Below are 22715 nucleotides of genomic sequence, written 5' to 3'. Positions count from 1 at the left end.
TAAAGACAGCAGGAGCAGCTCTCCAGGGCTCGGGAGGGAGGAAAGGGACCGCCCCTTTTCTCAGCAGAATTACGGTAGGGCCCACTGCGGCTGCGCGGCCGGGAGCGCGCCGCGCGGACGGGGCGCGGAGTGTGCGTGCGTGTGCGCGCGGGAGGGGGCGGGAACGCGGAAGGGGCGGCAATGCGGGCGCGAGGCCGGGGGCGGGGCCGGCCGGGGGCGGAGAGGGTGCGCTGCTGACAGGTGCTGGGGCTGGGGGCCGTGCGGAGTCGACGGCGGCGTCCGCAGTGCGAGGCCTGAGAGAGGACACGCGGCGGTGGCGGCGACTATGCTGGAGACACTGCGGGAGCGGCTGCTGAGCGTGCAGCAAGATTTCACCTCCGGGTGGGTACACGGTGGGGGACGGAAAGGGACCCGAGGGTCCGGGGCCGAACCGAGGACGCCGCCTCTCCGCACCGCGCTCTCGGGTCCAGACCAACCCTCCAATCTCTGCCCCGCCGCGGGTAGTAACGAACTTTGCGGTGTCGGTCCTGAGGGAGAAAGTAACTTATGTCCCGACCAGCCGGGTCTGACTGGTCCTCAGCACCGGGAGGAGGTCGGGGTCGCGGTGGAGTGCGCTGGGACGGGTGGGATCCCTTCCCGGGCCCTCAGCGGGCAGGGGAAGGGGAGTCATGTGAGGGGCGAGCGCGCCGTCCGCTTCCGCCCTTGCCGGCTCAGTGACTCCGCGGCCGGTGGACCCGGTCGAGCGTCTCCCAGACACCCACCCGTCCCGGGTCCTCTGCGGCCCCCCGGGAGCTGGCTGGCTGCCCCCTTCCGAGGCCGAGGGTCCGCCCAGCTCTGCCGCCTTCCTGGCCGGGGCCGCGCCGCCCGCGTCCAGCCTGAGCTGTCGCGCTTCGCTCGCTTTCCTGACCTTTGGCGAGGCTCATCGCCTCTTCCCATTTCACTTTCAGTCTCTACCTTCGCCCTGGGTTTAACGCCTCAATGAAGAAACTTTGGGGCAAGAAAAGCAACAAAACCAAGGTAGCGGTGTTCACGCATGGTGGTTAGGAGCACAGATCAGTGGTTCCCAGAGTTTGCTGCACGTTGAAATCACCCGGGAAACCTTTAGCCATCCCAGTATCCAGGTGGCGTCCCCTACCAATTAAGTCAGAATGGGCATGAAGCCAGGTCTAGGGCGTTTTAAAGATCACCAGGTGATTCCAATGTGCCACGAAGTTGGACAACCACAGACACAGTGCTGGGATTCTCACCCTGGCGCCACCCCGTACCAGTGACCTTATCCAAGTTGTTGGACTTGTTTTGCCTCATTTCCTCGCCTATCAAATGGTGATGATGAAAGTGCTTATTTCGTAGGGTTATTTTGAGGATTAGTGAGGTCATTTATAGAAAGCATGGAGTGAGCCTGGTATAAGTCACTATCGTTATTATTTAGTGCTTAATTAATTTGAATTTTTTCATTATTTTAGAATGAATTTTACCGTTAGCTTACAAAACCTGGATTTTCTTTCTGATGGCATCTCAATCATACTATGTTTTAAATTTATAATGGAAAAGATGTTAGCTAAAGCAAAAACATGTGACAAAAACATCTATACTATTCACCTTTTGAGTACTGAGGAGTAACAAACTGGCAAACAACTTGAGTGCTTATCACAGGTAAAGCATTTTTGCTTCTTTGAGTTCAGTGTTAATTACAGCTGTTCTGTGATCCATTCATTGATGGGTGTGCGCGCCTGCTTGCATTCCCCTTCCCCCCATATATTCAGAAAAAGTAACTCCTCTTTTTCAGAGTGTAAATTATTGTATTGAAAAAAAATTTTGTATGACGTTGGAATGGTCCACTTAGTAGCGTGAAACCAGCCGTGATCTACCTATATGCATACACCTATTTCGTGAATTCTCTCATGGCAGAGCAGTCCATCTTTCTAATACTCTAACTCTGTGGTTGCCTCAGAACCCATATATTTCCCAGACCTTTGCTTAAAAAGGTTATTTGCCTAGAAATATGGGCTCTGGACTGCCCAGACCCTAGTCATCTTGGAAATCTGTGCAATCCTAAAAATTTAGGGTTCAGTTAGGAAGAGAGCTGAGGGGATCTGAGTCACACTCCTTGGAAACTGACTTGACTTCATGAAGATGCCATGGAGTGAGGCCAGTTTGGAATTAGACATCCCAAGAGTGTTTCATTCCATTTAAGCCCCTTGTTGGCTTCCTCCTTGCATTGACCGGCAAACCCCCTGGATTGTCAGTGTGCACCCTTAGCCTGTCACTTGGCAGAGAAATAGCTCATCCCCAAGTGATGTTTTCCTACCAGCTGACTGGCAGCTGTACACCCTGATGTTCACTTTGTTCAGGTTCTCAATTTCCTACATGATTCTTACTACTAAAAAACTATTTAGTAAACTCTTACTCAGCTTGAGATCAACCTATTTTAAAACATAATTGAGGACTTTATGTTGTGGAGAAAAGATGAAGTTAAACTCAGCACACATTTGTCTATTGTGTGCCAAATGGAAGGCATCAGGGGATTCAAAAATGAAGGAGATTTGGATCCTGTCTTCCAGAATGCTCAAGTTTGATTTGGTGGTCCTTTAGAAGAAAGCCGCAGTACCCTTAGAAGGAAGAACCTCTGGCTTCTAAAGTAATTGGAAACCTCAAGTATTCAGGGTGCCCCAGGAAATCAATAAAAGGCCTAGTGCTTCTGAGCTCCTTCAATGTGGAAGTCACCCAGAGTAGCCATCTCCTTTTTTGCTCATTTTCAATTCCTAAAAATTCGTATAACTGGAATTTAAAGGTAGATGAGTGTACTATTTTTTCTTTGATTAAAGAACAGTCCTATTTTACTTAGTCTCATGAAATAATATGGTGGTGATAAAAGCATGTCCATTGAGCCTAACAAATTTCTACCTTCCATTCAAACCTAGCAAAAATGCAAAAATGTTAAGGTTATGATTCTTAAAGGACCATGTAGAGGTTACCTGTGACCAGGGAATCTAGTCTGTCCAGTGATTTGTGGCCATTTTTGTACATTTTTACTCATAGTAACAAAATTGAGAAATTGGGAAAAGCCTAGTAATTTTTTTCTTCCTTAAATAGGTCGGCTTGCTTAAAGGTCATAGGAGTAAGGGGGGTTGACTCTGGTCCTCATTCAGATCTTTTCTGCTTGCCCAAGTCAGTTCCAATTTGATCTTAACTCAGTCTGAATTCTTGGAGCTTTTTGGAGGATTCACATAGAATTTTTTTTTTTTTAAGCGTTTGGCTTGAAGTCTGAGAGGAACTCTTGAACATACTGCAGCACATAGTTCACATCTACTCTAGTCTTTAATTTTTGCCTTTCAAGAAGTTAGGGCCAAATAACTCTGTATCGAAGGATTCAGACATGTAAAACCCTTCAGGGAACTAAAAATCAGATTTTCTGTCTGTTACGGTCTAGTGTTTTCTGGTTGTAATGCTCAGCATTCCTGTGGTTAGGGATAGAAAACCTGTTGCAGTTCCTTGTTGCAATTAGGCAGTGAGTGTTCCCTCTCAAAGCTGCCACTGCACCCCACTACCCTTGCTCCTCAGTGTCCTCATTCTCTCCTCCCTCCTCCCATAGGATCAAACCTTGCTCAAAAGAGAAGCTCTAATAATCTAATTTACAGTTGGTAAAATAGTGAGGCTTTGCCAGAAATGTTGACTCTTTGAGGATTACTCACCCTTTTAAAAAGGAGAAAAACCTCAGTATTCAACTCAATAAATATATTTACTGAGTTCCTGTCCAATGCCAGACACTCATTGGACAGGCTGGGCACTCATGGTGTCTTTTTTTTTTTTTCCATAGCTTTTTTTTCATTTTATTAAAAAAAAGGATTTAGGGAGCCAAATCTCAGTTTTACCTCACTTTTATTTTAGGCAGTGTCTGTATACTGGGCTAGGTCCTGGGGCTACCCAGTTGTCTAAAGAGTTTCTGCCCTCTGGATGTCCTAGACTGGCAGTAATCTAAAGCAAAGCAGGAAGAACTGAATGTTAAAGATGCGAGTGATGTGGAATGTCTGCCCAGAGGAAAGAGTCCTTAATACTGTTTTATTTACAGAAGGCTTCAATGAGGAGGTGGCTTCTAAACTGGGCCTTGAAGAATGGGGAGGGATTGTGATAGAAAAAGTATTGGACAAGGGCATGGCAGATATGGAAACAGTTGTAGGAGAATCTGGAAAGGAAGTTTAGTGATTGGTAATAGAGAATCTTGAATGCTTTGGTAAATTAGTTCACTTCTCAAATATTTATTGAACCCCTTCTCCATGGAAAACCCTAATCTAAGTGCTGGGGATATAGCAGAGAACAAATCAGACAGCAAATAAGGTCTCCACTCATGAGCTTTCCATTCTAGTGGCAGGAAACAGGATATCCAGAAGGTGACAGTGTTGTGGCTAATGATAAAGCAGTTTAAGGGGGAGAGGGGTTGGAGTAATTGCTGTTTTACATAGGGTGACCCTGGCTTATTTTTAGATTAACTGACTCTTTTGAAGGTTTTCACAGACCAGGGTGGCATGAGCCTATCTGCTGTTCTGGAAAAATAGCTTAGGAGACAGTGTGATGGCAGGATTAGAGGTGGGGAACAGGGAAATTATTCAGGAGGCTGTAATTGTGGGCCAGGTGAAAGGTGATAAGGAAATGCTGGTAGAAACTTAAAGAAGGGAATGAATGTAGCAGTCACTGATTGAATTTGTCAAGGGTGGAATGTAGGAGGTGAAAAAGGTGGAGAAATTAAGGATGTTAACTTTGGGCATCTTAGATAAATCATGTCATTTAGCAAATACAAGAATTTAAAAATAGGTTTCTGCGAGAAGGAAAGGTTGGCTGTGAATATGTTGTGCTCTAATGGCTTGACATCTAAAAGCAGTTGGAAATTTTAGAGACACTCAGGAGGGAGGTCAGAACTGAAGTGGGGGGTTTGAGGTTAATTAGAATAAAGATAGCCTAAATTACTCTCTGCTTTCTTGAGTCTGTGTAGCTTTTGTATGAATTCTCTCAGGCTTTGAAGCTTTAGGGGTTATATGCACTGTAAGTGTGATTGATGCTTTTGCTTTTCCTTGATCTTGCTTAAAAAAATTTTTTTTAAGAAATGAATTTTCACTCATATGAAAGTACAATAGATTAGTACAATAGATTAGATTTGTATTCATAAGCAGAATTTAAAGGTAGAATAATGGAGCCTGAATAATTTCACACTGGTTAAAAGAAATTTAACCTTCATGACAAAATATGCTAATTCATATATTTTTGTGTGTTATTTGAAAGCAATCATCCTTACCCTTAAAAGCTGATGAGGTAGATGAGTAAAGTACCTTGATGAGTACATTGAAATTGAAGTACAAGTAAATGAAATAACATCAGGGTCTCTAGATGAGTCAGCTAGAGAAAGCAGATCTTCTGCTTATCAGATCTTTATTGTGCTCCATACACCGTTCTGTTTATTTTTTAAAACTTTTTGTTTAAGAAGTTTTGCTAATTCCATTTCTTAGTGAGATGCCTCCATTTTAGTATTTTCTACAAAGCTTGAAGAAATCAATGTGCTCATGTAAAATTAAGGTAAATCTTTGCAGCAGTCTAAAAATAAATTATTGAATTTCGGGTGAATTTGAGGTTAGAGCTTTGAACTCCAAAGTGTGTGTTAGTCTTCATTGGTAGAAAATAATTGTCGGGTAGCCCACTTAACGTGTGTGTATTAATGGGCTCACACTGCAGCTTTATGTTTTCCTGAGGATGTATGGTTACGGAAGAAGAGTAGGAAAGGGGATGGGGAGCAGTTATTTAGGAACCTCTGTTTCTTTCACCCTGGCCTGTACATAGTGTCTTAACTTTCATTCTGATGGTTTTTGATGATGATGATTCCTTTCATTTGAATTAGCTCTATAGTTAGTAGAATGCTGCCAAAGTCATATTTGTAACTTTATTTCATTCTTTTGCCAGTCCTTATGGTTGAGTATAATGCTACCATTTTACATTTGAGGAAATGGAGGAATTCCACCTGGATCAGTATTTCCCTCCCAGTATGTCATGACATTTTGGGACATTAAATAGAACTTATTAATGGATTGTTTCCAGCAAAGGATCAGTGTGAGAAACTAAAACAGAGCTATCCCAAGAGAATAATGGTAGGCTACTTTCAGTTGAATACTACTGGGTTTTTGAAGATCTATTTTAGAAAGGATTCTTACTTTTTTATTACTTGTTGAATATATCTCACCTTATTTTTTTCACCTTAAAATAAAAATAGTCGTCATTGTAATCCTTAATCTTTTTCTTTTCTGTGTTTTCTTGACTGTTTCCAACTTCCATCTAGCTACTTTGTTTTCTCCAGCTGCTTCTATTCTGAATTTTGGCGAATTGAATATTTGTATGGAGAAGGTGTATGAGAAAAGGCAAATATTTAAGAGGTTGTTTTTGTTTAAAAATTGTTTTTATAAGTTTCAAATATACACAAAAAATAGAATCACACTATGAATCCCTATATATCTATGGCTCAGATTCAATGATTATCAAATACTGCCACATTTGCTTTGTCTCTCCTTTTATAAAGTAAATCTCAGACTTGTCATTACATCCCTCAAATGTCAGTTTGCAGCTCTTAAAAAATAATACAGACATCGCATAAATGCAATGCCAGTATCAAACCTAACATAATGGTAATTCCTTGGTATCACCAATTATCCAGTCCATGATCAGACTTCTCTGATTCTTAGAAATATCTTTGTACAGTTGAATTCTTCAAGATCAATTAAGTTCCATATATTACATTTGTTTAAAGATCAGTTTTTAAGACAGTTGGTTTTTAAGGAACCACATAGGAACATGTGATATTCTGTACATGTTTGAGATATCTAAATTTTCTGTCTCAATCATTGGTCATCAGCTATTACTGCTTCTCATTACTGAGTAATAAGTAATGAGTAATATCTCATTATTCAATATCTCATACTCAATAAGTAATATCTTGTTGGATATTTGAACACTTTTATTTTCAGTTTCCTGTAACATTTCTTCCTTTCCTTTTATTTCAAGTTAATTATGTCTTTCTCTTTTTTTGGAGGGAGAGAGCCCCATACTTAGTATGTTATAGTTGAGAAATTAAAAACTTCTTTTAGAAATAACTATTTGAAATTCCACCCTAGAGATTTGTTTGATTGTATAATTACAGTGGTCCAGGGAAGATCTTAGCGATTTCCTTTCGATGTCCTTGTCACAGCTAACCTTGTGAAATTGTCCTGAATCACTAGAAGTAGTACTAGAATCATTTTGTGTGTGATACACTGGTATGCGTGACTGTCCTATGATAATTTTACCTGGGATATCACAACTATGTGTCTTGTTCAAGTTTTGCAGAGGAAATGGTAGAGCATGGCCATCAAAGAAACCTTTCCTTAGCATTTGCTTAAGCTTGGTTAAACTGGATTTACTAGTTTGAGGGGAGCTTAGAAACTTAAATGGTTTCTGTGGTATAGATTAGACCCTGTTATTGAATTTTTAAACTCATCTGGAGAGATTATATAAATTAGTTTGGTATTTAATAGGTAGTTGAGTCTTTTGACATTGTAGGGATATTTTCATCACGGTTTTTGCTTTTTGAAATAAATCATAGTTACAGTAACATGAAAAAATTTTTGTGTGGAACTGACATACCAATTTGGCTTTTAAGAAAATGTTCTTGGCCTCTCTCTCCTTCCTCACCTCTTTCTTTGCCAGAATTCCCTCATGTCTTCTTACTGTGTTCTTAATAAATTTGCTGCATACCTAAGAACAAAAAATGCATCTGATTAGAAGTCCCCTTTTGGTGCTCAGCCTGACCTAATTGACAAAAACTGGAATCCTACATCAGGTTTGTGTGTACAATTGTACAATTTGTGCACTGTGCAAGACAGGTTTGGGGTGGATAAGAGCTTGTATATTAGGGCAGTTTCTGGCTGATGTCAGTGAAGTGTCTCAAAAAAGGAGTGCCTATTCCTAGTTTTACAAAGATTTTGTAGGGGCTGGCAGTGGAACCATGGTCTGTGTCTGTTTCTGTTTAGAAATGAATATTTGTTGAAGTAGTCAAACAAACATGACAGAATATCTCATAAATCTAGTGCTTACTTATTGGCAATCACAATTATCTACAATTGAGTCCACGGCCAGAAGAAAGTAAAAATAGGCCAGCAAAGTGAAATAAAATTTACAAGTCTACTAACTTCATATTTTATGTACAGAAGAGCCTATTTAATTTAATTTTTTAAATTAATTTTGTATATGCAATTGTAGTCCATTTATTTGGTCTCCATCCACCCCAACAATTTAAAAACAGCAAGAGGAAAAGAGGTAGGCTGCTAAAGTTAGGTAGGTAGCAAAAGCAGTAATAGCTGATGACCAATGATAAAGATAGAAAATTTAGGTAAATTAGACAAAAGAGCTCAGGAAACACAAAACACCACTCTAGCTTGGTTTCGTGTTGGTGAATGAAGATACACTCCTGGAACTCAGGAGCATCTGAAGAGAGTGTTCTCTTGCCACAAAATGTAGTGAGTGGTATTCATAATAATGACCTGGAGTTATCAGCAAATGTTAAATAGAATGTACCAAGTCCTATTTAATGCAAGAAATGTGCAGTATATTTCCAAGAGCTTTTTTATCAACAGCTAAAATTTCAAAAAATATTGGTGCATAAAGAGGTTTGAGTGCCTAGTATAGTGTCTCCTCAATAAAATATGCTGCTTAGGTGTCTTGTTACCTATCCTTGTTACCTGTGTGGACCACTTACTTTTCTGTTGATGCCAGACAAATGAGGTTTCTTTAGTCCAGTCAAATTAAGGAATCAGTATTTCTGAAAATGAGATTTGGTCTACGTGAAAATATAAGGATGTTTGCTACAAATTTTCCATTTGATGTGTCTGAGATATAGGAAGCATTCCTATTTGTAGAAATGCTTAATTCTTCTACAAAAAGAGAAAAAAAAAACTTTTCTAACCTAAAGTTGTAACAGCTGTGTATTTTATGGTTAAAAAAATCTCTTGACCTGTAACAAATATGATATTATATCTTGTTAATTGCAGGCTGAAGACTTTAAGTGACAAATCAAGAGAAGCTAAAGTAAAAAGCAAGCCCAGGTAAGCTTATAGTTTAATTTACCATGACTTAAATTTTATACAAGTTTTGGTTCATAATACTATGATTACTTTAATGGTTTGGATCTTTTGAATGTATTGACTATTAAACAATTAATTTTATAACATGGGGAAATTTTCTGATAAACTTGTAGAATGATTGAAAAAATGGTGAAGTGTAATTATGTCACTCTATGAGAATCAATGACTGTTTGATCACAGTTAATCATTTTTTAATTTTTGCATTAAGAGCGAAAGGGAAAGTCCTGCATTATTGAAAAACAAATTAAAAATGAAACAGTACTTGGCAAGTGAGCCTGCTTAGCTATGTTACTGTTTTGTATGAAAACACTAGTATTAGTTGTACAAATTTTCCTTTCATTTTTTTAATAAAATAAAGCATGTAACCAAATTTCACTTTCAGTCTAGGTTTAGTTATGCAGATTTATTCTTAGTATCTAGCATTACATTAAAAATGTTTATTGTATGCTAAAAGCAGTCTCTAAAGGGCAAAGTGACTATTGATAGATATTATAGTATATTAACTTTGAAATAAAACATGACATCTCTCTGAAAGTTTAGGTAAATTTGTCACTAATGTTAAATATACCTTGTGTTAAATTTATATTTTGACTAGTGCATTTCCTAGTATAACTTATGTGGACAGTTTAATTGAACACCATAAGTACATGGAACCTTGAGTAGGGCATGAGATTTTGTAGGTTTGCCCAGAGTGATGCCTTAATAAATTCCAGAGTGATTTGAACAGTGAATAAAAAAGTATTTGCAAAGTCCTCTTGGGGGAATGGTGAGAAAGGGGGAAAATTCAACTTCCCCAAGTGGAGAGTTCTTGATATTCTCACAAGCAGTGGGGACAACCAAAGCAATAGTCTGAACCCAATCTTGGAGTTTGTTCATATGAAACTTAACCCCACAAAGGATAGGCTAAGCCTACTTTAAATTAGGCCTTAGAGTCACCCCCAAGAGAACCCTTCTGTTGCTCAGATGTGGCATCTTTCTCTCAGCCAACACGACAAGCAAACTCACTGCCCTCCCCCTCTCTACGTGGGACATGACTCCTAGGAGTGGGACTCCTGGCAACGTGGGACAGAAATCCTAGAATGATCTGGGACTCAGCATCAAGGGACTGAGAAAACCTTCTCATCCAAAAAGGGGGAAGAGCGAAATAAGACAAAATAAAGTATCAATGGCTGAGAGATTCCAAACAGAGTTGAGAGGTTATCCTGGAGGTTATTCTTACACATTATATAGATATCACCTTTTTAGTTAAGGTGTAATGGAGAGACTGGAGGAAACTGCCTGAAATTGTAGAGATGTGTTCCAGTAGCCATGTTTCTTGAAGATGGTTGTGTAATGATATAGCTTTCACAGTGTGATTGTGAGATTGGGAAAACCGTGTGTCTGATGCTCCTTTTATCTACCTTATTGACAGACGAGTAAAACATGTGGATTAAAAATAAATAAATAATGGAAACAAATATTAAAATAAATTTAGTAGATTGAAATGCTAGTGATCAACAAAAGGGAGGGGTAAGGGGTACTGTATGTAAGAATTTTTTCTGTTTTCTTTTTATTTTTCTGAATTGAGGCAAATGTTCTAAGAAATGATCATGATGATGAATATACAACTAAGTGATGATATTGTGAATTGCTGATTATATATGTAGAATAGAATGAACATATAGTTAAGAGTGCTTGTATTTATGTCGGTTTGTTTAATAAATAAAATAAATTTTAAAAAAAAACCTCGTGTTACAATTGACTATGTTAGGTTTTTTGCATATAACTTGTTTTTTTAGTTGGCCTAAATTAGAAACAATTTTAATAAATGTTTTATTGGGTTTTTTTTTTTTTGACAGGACTGTTCCGTTTTTACCAAAGTACTCTGCTGGACTAGAATTACTTAGCAGGTAAGTGTTTTCATTCACACAGGGAGGTTATACTTCTGGCTATTTTATTGTCTAAAAATATTTCGTAATTTTATAGATAGAAACTTTAAAGCAACTAAATTTTCCCTTAATATAGAGATTGGAAATTATTTACATATTTTTTTCCCTAAGAGACTTTCAGTTTTCACTGGTCATTACAAAGGCCATTCTTTTCAGACTTTGAGCGAATTATTGTATTTACTAGTCAATACTTTATTGTGTGTATTTTTCTGATTTATCCATTGTAAGAAAAGTTATTCTGAATTTGATTCCTCAATAATTTGTTTCTTACTTTGATTCTTAATTTCATACCACTTCTTTTCCAATCCAATTTTATTGAAATCCTACTGTGTAGACGTGGATTAGACAGTAAAGTAAATGGCTTTCTTAGACACAACGCCGGAATCACGAGCAACAACAAAAAAAGGACTTACCATAATTAAAAACTTTTGTGCTTCAAAGAAAGTGAAAAGACAACTCACAGAATAGGAGAATATATTCACAAATCACGTATCTGATAAAGAACTTGTGTCCAGAATACATAAAGAGTTCTTATAAGTCAACAGTAAAGAGACAAATAACCCAATGAAGAAATCAGCAAAAAATTTGAATAGACATTTCTCCAGAGAAGGTATATAGAAGAGGCCAATAAGCATATGAAAAGATGGCTGTATTTACAAAGACAGACAATAACAAGTATTGGCAAAGATGTGGAGAAATTAGAACTCTCTTGCATTGCTGATGGAAATGTAAAATGGTGTAAACACTTTGGAAAACATTTTGGTAGTTCCTCAAAAGGTTAAAAATACAATTACCATATGAAGACATAGACCTACGCAAAAACTTGTACACAATGTTCATTGTAGCATTATTCAAAACAGCCCAAAAGAAGAAATAATCCTAATGTCCATCACCAGATGAATGGATAAACAGAATGTGGTATAACCATACATTGAACTATCATTTACCCGTTAAGAAGAGTGAAGTACTGATACATGCTGCAATGTGGATAAACCTTGAAAACATTATACAAAAGGAAGAAAGCCAGAAACAAAGTGTCACCTATTGTGTGATTCCATTTGTATGAAATGTCCAGAAGAGGAAATTCCATAGATACAGAAAGTAGATGAGTGGTTGCCAGGCAGTGAGGGGAGGGAGGATATGAAAATGACTGCTAATGGATTCGGAATTTCTTTTAATGGTGATGAAAATGTTCTGGAATTAGTGCTGATGATGGTACCATTCTGTGAATGTACTAAAAACTATGCATTATACCCTTTAAAAGTATGAATTTTTTGGTAGTGAAAACTGTTATACAGAATAGGCATATGGAAGTATGTAGTTGTACACAGTTCTAGAGTTAATAGCATGCTACCTGACCGATGTGTGTTAGAGGCAAAAGGCATACTGTTTTTTCTTATCTGCATTTGTTGTAATACACAGTCATTCTATACCTTTGCTTTCTCTTTTCTAGCTCTTTATTGGATTTCTTTTTACTTTATTGTTTTCCGGTTTTTTGTGAGCAGTTGTAGGTTTACATAAGAATCATGAGGAAGGTATAGAGTTCCTATCCCTACCCCCAACACATACACCGAGTTTTCCCTATTAACAGTTTGCAATAGTTACAATTATAGTTAACAAACCTATATTATTATAATTATTTATTAACTGAAGTGCATTGTTTACATTAGAGTTCACATTTTGGGTTGTGGATTTCCATGTTATTTATTTATTTTTTTAAACATATGCAAGCACCGGGAATCGAACCCAGGTCTCTGGCATGGTTGGCAAGAACTCTGCCTGCTGAGTCACCATGGCCTGCCCTCTGTGGTTGTTTTTTAAAATAAATTTTATTGTAGTAACATATGTACATTATAAAATTTCCCATTTTAACCACCGTCAAGTGTAAAATTTAGTGGTTTTGGTTACATTCACAACGTTGTGCTACTATCACCACCATGCATAACCAAAGCTCTTTCATCACCCCGAACAGAATTAAGCATTAACTCCCCATTCTCCAGTCCACACCCCCGGCCCTGGTAGAGTGTGATCTAATTTCTGACTTTGAATAAATGACTTATAAATGAAATCATACAATACCATTAAGTATCCTTTGGGAAGGTACTTTGAGACTATAAATATCTTGTTTCTCTTCATACTTTTGCCCTCTAAATTTAGCATCTGTTAGAATCTTGCCTCTAACAATTGTTATTGTTATATTTGACAAATATTAAATATTCTGTTTCCTTCATTTCTTCCTTATTTACTAATTGGAAATCTACTCTAAGGAAGAGTTTTCCCTTCTCCACCATTTATTTATTCATTCATTCATTCATTTATTTTTATTAGTATGAACTCATGGGTATTTATTGAATTCTTTGAGTTATAATCTGTCACTACTGTTGTTTATTGTGTTGCTTAAATTGTCCCAGATACAGTGAATGGGAGCCTTGTGAAGTTGGCTTCTATCTCCTTTTGACATATCCCCATTATTTTCTTTTAGCTTTTCCTTTCTGGCGCCACAGGATGTTTCAGGTTCATCTTCAGTATTTTTTTTTTAAATGTGTGGCTTACTTTCATAGAATTTTTGCTTTTCTTAGATATGAAGATACATGGGCTGCACTTCACAGAAGAGCCAAGGAATGTGCAAATGCTGGAGAGGTAAAATATTTGCTAATCTAATACTGTGGGAACATTTCATTTTCAGTGTTAACTGCCAGTTTCTAAAAAATTAAATTCATAAATTGGTTGTATTAAAATGTTTTGCAGGATAGCTAGAATTTAATAGTTGACTCAAACTCCCTGAATAAAGCTCATTTTCATAATATCTCAGCAAAATAATTTAGTTTAGTTGGCCATATGATCTTTATTCTAAGTCATAGGTAAATGCTTGGTTCATCTAGGTATAAGGCTAATGAATTTGAGTCTAATGACTTTACAATGTGTGTAGATTATAATTTATAATTTTTCCCACCCGCTATTGAAGAATTCATTATTATTTGGGCAAAAACTTACCTTTTCTCAATCTCCCTGATATAATTAATTTGCTTAGCAAATAAATACAAAATTTCAGGAGTCATCGTGACTTCACTTAAAAGAGAAAACTGTTTTTAAGCACTATATATGAAAGTGATTTGTAATTAATATTATTTGGAACATGCACTTGAAAACCTTTATTAGTCAAGGTCAAATACTCTGCTGTTGATGTCAGTAAACTTTCTTTCTTTTTAAAAACGTTTCTGTGATTCTGACTTTTAATTAATTTTGTCTGATTTTCTTTACCATTTACCTAAATTTATGAAGCTGTAATAGTTTTATGGAGCCTGGGAGTACATATGATGAAATTTAAACATTAATGTTTCCTTTAGAAATTATTGAAAAGGAGATCTGCGTTCTGGCAGTTAGTCTAGATACCTAGAAAAACTCCACAAGCTAGCTGTAAAACACTTAAATGCTGGATAGTTTTTTAAAAATATTCTTTACACTGAATTTAAGCTTATAAAATTAAGGAAACTAGTAACAGGTCCCCCAAAAAATCAGAATTATTTTTAAAAGAAACATGGAAGCTGGGGTAAAATACTGTTTCAGTTTGCAAAAGCTGTTGGAATGCAATATAACAGAAATGGATTGGCTTTTATAAAGGGAAATTAATAAGTTACAAATTAGAATTCTGAGTCTGTGAAAATATCCAAATTAAGGCACCAACAAGAAAATCATGTCCAGGGTTTCTCTGTCACATAGGAAGGCACATGGCAACATATGCTCTCCTTTTTTCCCTGGCTTCTGGATTCAAGTGGCTCTTTCAGCTCCTTCTGCATTGCTAGATGTCTGTCACGTGGTTTCATCTCTCTGTTCTCTCTGTCGGCTCTGAGTGCTCTCTATGTTTTCTGCCCTTTATTCTCTTCATACAGGACTCCAGTAAAAGGATTGAGACCCACCTTGAATTGGGTGGGTCACCTCTCCATGGAAACAGCCTAATCAAAAGGTCCCGTCCACAAGATTGGATTAAAAGAACGTGGCTTTTCTGGGGTACACAATAGTTTCAAACCAGCACAAATACTAATACAAAAGTTTTGGAAACATACAGAGTTGGGAAACTATTACTAACAGGAAATATATCTGAGACTCCCATGTAGGCTCTTGGACCTTTGAAATTGCTGTACCCCCAGTGAAAATTTAGCTAGAGAAAAAAACAAGAAAATCTATCTGTCTTCATAACTACATTGCATAAATATAGTTTCTTTTCTGAATTTGTTACCATGGCCTTGGCTTCACATGAGTGTGGGTTATCCTTGCTGTATAATCTAGGACTCTCTTAAGAAATTAAAGGGTCACCAGTGATCCTTTGGCACCTAGAAGAAACAAATGCATATTCTCCATGGATGAATCTATCCTTAAATTCAACCCTTCAAGAGTCCCACAGATTATTTCAGCCAAGTATAAATTCAGACTTAAAAAAAAATGAACCAAACAAAAAAGAAAATAACCACCAAAAAGGTAAGAGTCACCAAAACCAAAAAGTAAGATTTAGCTCACAAAGGACTTTAGATATCATGTGATTGGATGTAGACTACTAAATAGGTCTATACAACATATTTAAAGAGAAAAAAATTTAAAAGTGATAAGGAATAAAATACTATGTAAATGATTTTTTGAATTATTGAAATGACAATCTCAGAGTATGTGCTTGTCAGCATTTAGATAACAGCAGAAGTAGCAAACTAGAAAAGAGAGTCAAAGAAATTACCCAGAAAGAAAATTGGAAATGTGAAAGAGGAGTTAATAGCTAGAGAATAAAACTAAAAGTTCTTTATAGTGAACCAAATGAGATTGTCAGTATTTTACCGATTTTGATCCGTAATATTGCAGTTTCATATGATGCAGCCTAACAAACTCAACAAACGTTCTAGAAATGAGAGAATGAGGGAGAGATAATGTAGAAAAAGATAAATAGCTGATATTTTCCATAAATGGGATACGTAAATCCTTAGATCAAGAAAGTATAACAAATAAGCGAGATAAATAATTGTCCACATCTAGACATCTTGTATTGAGATTTTATCTGCAAGGTAGGGCAGATAGTTATTTTTGCAGTTTTGTTGTGATGATCAAGGATTGTAACACACCTAACAATTTCTCAAATGTAGTAGGTGCTCAGTATATGTTAGCTATTATTATCAGTAGCATTCCAAATGTTTTGCAGTTTTTATTTTACAGAATAAGGGTTTATTTCACAATTCTTCTTATGGTTGTTGATGTTTTCAAAAGATGACCTCTCCTTCCTCTTTATAAATCTTATTCTAGGCCCTTTCCCCTCCCACCATCTTAAGACCAAAACAGAACTATCTGAGAGAAACTGATAGCTGTCATTTTCTTTATAATCTTTAGGAAGAGTTAGAATTATCATAGGCTAGCCTACTATTTAACAACCTTACTCTTAGGATCTTATTATATCTGAATTCCTTGTTTGTTAACTTAAATTCTTTTCTCCTTTTTCTGGAATTGCCAGTTGCTTCTATAATTCCTTCATGTACAAATAAAAGAATCATTTACCTTCCTTTACTGACTTTTTCTAAATCATCATCTAGGCGCATTTACAAGTTCTATTGAAATACAATTGAATCATTGTATATTCTACATGCATTAGGGAACTTTTTGTTTAAAGAATTCCTTTTGTAAAACAAATATTTATCCATTAGTTATGTTTTAGGTTTGTTCTTTTTTGTTTTCTTTTTGGTTGTTCATGGTAGTTTTTAGTTTTATTTTTTCTAGAGGTGTATTTTCAAATATATAGTTTACTTAAAAACAGGATATACTTAGAAGTAACCTCTAAGGTCAGTTCTGAACTTTCTCATCTCTGAATGAAGATACAGTGATACAAGTAGTAATTTGAGGTTTACTCACTAAATGTTAAACTCATTCTTAAAAAAGAAAACAACTTCAGTCTTCTTTAGAGTGTACTGTTGTCTATACTCAGTAGAGAGATTGCTAAAGGTAACATTGACTAAATCTCATGCTAACTATAATTTCTTTGTACCTGCAATCCGGTTTTACTTTGCTATTTCTTTTCTTTGTTGCAGCTGGTGGATAGTGAGGTGATTATGCTTTCAGCACACTGGGAGAAAAAAAAGACAAGCCTCATAGAGTTACAGGAACAGCTGCAGCAACTTCCAGGTTTAATTGCAGATTTAGAATCCATGACAGCAAATCTGAGTAAGTTTAATGTTTGTGTCTGTACCTTACTTGTAGGAATGAAAGTAATTTGGACATGGCCTGATGTTATTTCAACAGCTTTTTAAGAATGCAATAACTTCTTGCTTAACAGGAAAACATTTTTGGAGAATAGTGAGTTCTCATTAATTTCACATTTGCATTAATTGAAGATTATGCAGAAAAATGTTTGAAATCTGGAAATGGTTTCTAAAATATATGGGCCAGTAACTTTTTCTGCCTTAGTTCAGCCCAGGAATCATCATTTTGTTGATTTTTGTAGTGTCTTAGGGCTGCCTTTGTGGACATTAACTTTTTTTATTTAGATATAGAAAATCTAAAGGATTAGGGTGACTTTGTAATGATCATAGGTTGTACTCTGAAAGCTTTTACTTTTAAAATTTAGTGTCTTCTTAGAGCTTCAAGTGTTGCATATACTCCTTTCTCCCCAAACTGGTAAAAGGATATAACTGAATCCAATCAAATAAGGGGACCAGTTTGACGCAACATATACCTATGAAAGTTTTTATTTTTTTGTTTCCATTTGGATGGATTATGTTGATAGTCTTTATTTCTTGGGTTTATATTTTTAAAATTATCTTTTATGTTTGACATTGTCATATCATAGAATAATATTGTGGCTTACTATTTTGTAACCAAGATTAAGATCTTAGTGAAGTAGGAAGAGAAGCTAAGCTCTTATTTAAAAAATAAACTCTCTTGGAGTGATAACCTGATCATAGTTGAGAAGCTAAGTTTACTTTATTTCCTCCTGTTTTCGTTATTTCCTTATTTAAAACAAACTGATTTACAGAGCAGTTAATCAGCAACTCATAAAACAGCTGTTTATGTGTGTGAATAAAATAGACAATTTGGAATGCCACTGCTTCTAACGATAGCTCACATTTATTGAGCACCTACTGTATGTGAGGGAGTCTTAGGTTCTTTACGATTTTGATCATCGCAACAAATCTGCAAAAGTAACTATGACTCCTACTTTGCAAATAAAGAAATTGAGGCTTGAAAGGGTTGTGACTTGCTTAAGTCCACACAGTTATTAAGACATGGGTCCAGGATCCCACCCTGGGGAGTGGTGTCCTCCTGGGTCATGAACCTGTTAGCATGGCAGCTGTTAACAGGCCTTTGGACAGTATCTTGCAAGACTCATATTCTTAAGGCCGCTAGGCTGTTTCAGATGTCTTATGTGGTCAGAGTTGATTATTTCTCAAGGTAGGATATGGAAAAGAGGTTTTAGGAGAAAAGTTAAATAGCTATGAAAAACAGCAGTGTTTGCACTCATTTTTTTCTGTCTTGTAGGTACAGGAATAATCCTTCTCAGGGTTGGATAGTTAACTGATATAAGTAGTCTCCAAGATATTTGGAATTTTCTTTTATAACTCCTCTTTTCGCTTACCTTCCTGCGTCTTTTTTTGGTATGGGCAGGCTTCTGGAATCGAACCCGAGTCTCTAGCACCAGAATCTTTTTGAGTAACTTGCTTTTCATTGGTATTGTATTTCTTTACAGAGGCTTTGATACTCTCCTATGTATACCTCCCTTCTTCTTCCCCCCTCCCACCCACCCTGAAGGTGAATGTAAATTATGTTTGTAGATAGATGTTCTTTTTAATGCCACTCTGCTAAATAAATTAATTTTGCAGCAATTCTAATTATTTTCATGGTTAGTTCGGCTTAGGAAATGCCTTCTATTTATAGACTTAAATAGAATACTTGTATTCTATTTTTAAAAATTCTATTTAAAAAAGTTTGATATTCAATTTTTATTGTTAATTAGGATTGTAAAATCTTGAAAAAAGTTTGATATTCAATGATGTATGACTTTTCTCTTTAGAAACTGCATTTCTTTGCTTTCCTAAATGCTAACTTGAATTATCTCTCTTTACTGACCTGAGAACATCTACCATTCAAGGCAAATTAAAGCTAAAGGACTCACTGAAATACTATTCTGGTCATATAGTCACTTCAGAATAGTTTGAATCAATGCTTTTTTCCTAGTCTGTTTGTGTTATTTGTCAGGCTGCTCTGACAAATACCGCACAACAGGTTGGCTTAAACAATGGGATTTTATTGTCTCATGGTTTTGGACGCTCGAAGTCCAACATCAAGGTCTGGACAGACCATCCTTCCTCCTGGAGCCTGTGGCATCCTGGTGCTGGCTTGCTGCCGTCCTTGGGGTTTCTCTATCACATGACAATATCTCTCTTTTTGTCCACTCCTCTGATTTCCTCTGGCTTCTGGCTTCTACTCGCTTCTGGCTTTTTCTGACCTCTGGCGTCTAACTTCTGCTCAGTCATCTCTGTTTCTGTCTAGATTTCTTTTCCTTAGAAGTACTCCTGTCACAAGAATTAAGATCCTCCCTGATTCAGTTTGCCCAACATCTTAATTAGTAATGAGTCCATACTTTAACTACTAATAATATCTTCAAATAGGTTCACACCCGCAGAAACACATATTGAGACTTGAAAATTTCTTTTATGGGGAACATGATTCAATCCCCCAGTGTCTAACCTATATTGACTTCTTTATAGAAAGTTAATTCAGATTGCTTAGAAGGGGCTAATACTTCCAAAATCAAGGTCATTTTCATATGTATTTTGTGTATGTGTGTATGTGTATATAGCCAATTTGACTTATTCATTAATATTTGAAAGATATGCTACATTTAGGTTTCAGTTCATTGCTTTTATTTGTCTGATATTTATATTTAGTAATTTAGAATATAGCAAGCCACAACTAGGAATTCCAGAAGCCTAGAATTTGTTAGCTTCAAAAAAGCTTACTAAGAGATGTTTTGAATGTATGAGACTTTTGGCTAAGCATCTTAAGTTTTGTGTAATCAGTGCCAATATTCATGTTCTTTGTAACAGGAAAAGATTTGAAGCCAAATATGATGGGGAAAAGTTGTATAAATATGTATCTCTATCATTAATGTACTTTATGAATTCAGTTTAATGAGTTTATTCATCATTCTCAGCATAGTGGAAGTCCTTATTGTTTTCAGAATCATCTCACTACTAGAATTTTATTTTGGTAGCCTCAAAATATCTCCTGTCATCACCTAAAAGCCTTGATATAATATTCCAAGGCTTACATAGTTAAGCAAAAATGAAAAATAAAAATAACCTAGAAGAAAATAATCATTAACTTCTGTTTAATCACAGGATTCCCTTAACTTCTTTGAAGTTTTTACCCTTTCACTGTCAGATTTAATACCATATCCAGTCCCTTCATTTTTCAGACTGCTTAATTCTTTTGGTCTTGCCTTGCTGTCTATTAAAAAAATGAAAGTCTTGTATGATGTAAGCAATTTAGCAATTTGATGATGCTTTTAGGTGTTTTATCCCATGACCTAAAAAAAAATATGCCCCAGGAATTATGAAGAACAAGAAACCCATTCTTGGTTTTTTTTTTTTTTTTTTTTTTTTTTTAATGAGGTACAATCCATCCAACTTATAAAAACCTGTTCAGGGTTCACGGGTGCTTCAGTGGTAGAATGCCCGCCTTCCATGCAGGAGATCCGGGTACGATTCCCAGACCATGTACCCCCCGCAAAAAGCCTGTTCAGTTGAAAATTACTATAATTTTAAAAAGAAATGGTAAAGGTGTACTAAGAACTGGAAAACCATGGGCTTTGGCCTCTCAGACCATCTGCATTTGGATTTCACAACTTCTTGACTGTGAGACCTCAAGCAATTTTTTCTAACTTCATTAGGTTCCTCATCTGCTAAATGAGAATAGTGAGCACACCTGTCTGGTAAGTATGGAGGATTCAGTGGATGACAGTGCATATGCCAGGCACTATTTATAGGTTCCTGGGATAGAGCAGTGAACAGTACTAGATACCTGCCATCAAGTTGCTGACCTTCTAGTGGAGTCTCTCTTAGCCTTTACAAATTTACAAAACCATCATTCTGCCCTGGCAGGTGGCTTTGGATAGGGTGTTAGACAGTTTGGCTTATTTTGTAAAATAGCAAAGAATGCAAAAATCACAGTAGCAAATGTGATGAAAGGAGCAACGTGTAGTGTTCTGTACATTTAAAGAAAGTGAATATGGGTAAAATGGAATGTTTTCATTTAGATTCTGTACACTTTCTGTGAAATTCCACAGTGGGCGTTTTATCATAAAACCGGGAAAATGTAAAGTATTTAATGAATTCTCTTGAACATCCACTAGAGGGTAGTCTAATGCTTTTCCTTTATCAAACTGTGTTTCTACTTTTTCTCTATTATTTTATTATGCCCTACTTTTTTGAAGACCGTTACTTTAATCTAGAACAGATAACAAAGTGGTGTAAGAGAATGACGGCCATATTTTGAGTTTGCATTTTTGTTTTGACCTAACCTGATGCATTATTGCTTTGTTTTCTTCTGTACAGCATTTGAGAGGACATCTAACTGGGAGACGGTCATAGCTATCAGTGTTTTATGAACTAGATTATCCTATTGTCCACAATACTTTCTGAGATTAGACCCTTCAAGTGGTACATTAACTTGCTTTATAGACACCTTTTAGTATATTGCATTTGTGCCATGATGGCTTTTGCAGGTTAGTGCACCTCTTAAAGTTTCTTTCTTACTATAAAAGTGTAACTTCTGCATTTGAGCTGTTTTACAGTCTTTCATTACCTGGCCTCTGTGATCTATGGGTTTGCAGCCAAAGATCTCTTTGTTTCTTGAGGCTAGTTATTTTGTTGGAAAAGTACTCAATAGGTGTGAAATAATTTTGATGTGCTGCTTCATTCTGTAATCAGGGGTTACACTGTAGATAATATGTTCTCAAAACAAATGGCACAAAGAAAAATTCCAAACAAAATCACTCCTCCTCTGGGATAGTCTTCTCACAAAGATTTGTGAAGCTCTTTTATGCACAGCTGTCAGGCATTCCCAAATGGATTTTCACAATAAAATTCCTCCAATCTTTTCCACTGATCACTAAATGAGACATATGCTGTTGTTATAATGAGCAAAATGATGAAGTTTGAGCTCCTTGTAAAGGCATATTTGTGTCCATGAAGGTCTGCTAGTGTTTTATGTACATGAATCATAAGTTTGCTTCCCAAATTCACTCATAATTGTGACTCGTTTCATAATAAAAAATGACAGTTTGTGACAGAGAAATAAAATTTCTGCCAATTTAAATTCAAAATAAAATTTTCAGAATGCACATTTTATATATATAAATGCACGTTTTATATATATATAAAGCATATATATATGCTTGTAATTATTGTTTAAAGAGATTATTTTAAAGTTTTTAAGTATAAAAAATGATTTTAGCTAATACAACTCTTCTATATTTTTTACTGATTTCAAGCCTGTTAAAAATTAAACTGAGAAATTTCCATTGCTTTTATTCCTTTAACCCACTGATGATATGGCCTAATTTGATACCCTTTAATAATAAAACACCATTGTGTGATATAATGTT

General features: G+C 36.4%; 1 protein-coding gene across 3 annotated transcripts in view; it reads left to right on the top strand.

Annotated features, from left to right (window-relative positions):
• The first annotated feature begins 210 nt into the window (after positions 1-210).
• The window catches only part of DTNBP1 (dystrobrevin binding protein 1), a 145626-nt gene continuing 123121 nt past the window's right edge, over positions 211-22715 (top strand). For 2 of the 3 annotated variants that reach the window (XM_077143749.1, XM_077143748.1), the window contains exons 1-5: positions 211-381; positions 9060-9113; positions 10991-11041; positions 13660-13720; positions 17140-17272. In XM_077143749.1, the coding sequence (XP_076999864.1) occupies positions 326-381; positions 9060-9113; positions 10991-11041; positions 13660-13720; positions 17140-17272 (355 nt within the window). In that variant the 5' untranslated portion in view covers positions 211-325. Of the gene's footprint in view, positions 382-1486; positions 1654-9059; positions 9114-10990; positions 11042-13659; positions 13721-17139; positions 17273-22715 lie in introns of those variants that run through there. The other variant, XM_077143750.1, reaches the window with a different exon arrangement.

This window comes from Tamandua tetradactyla, chromosome 25, assembly GCF_023851605.1.
Source record: "Tamandua tetradactyla isolate mTamTet1 chromosome 25, mTamTet1.pri, whole genome shotgun sequence".
NCBI classification, from domain to species: Eukaryota; Metazoa; Chordata; class Mammalia; order Pilosa; family Myrmecophagidae; genus Tamandua; species Tamandua tetradactyla.
The sequence above is the reverse complement of the archived record's forward strand: the minus strand, read 5'-3'. Positions and strand labels throughout refer to the sequence as shown.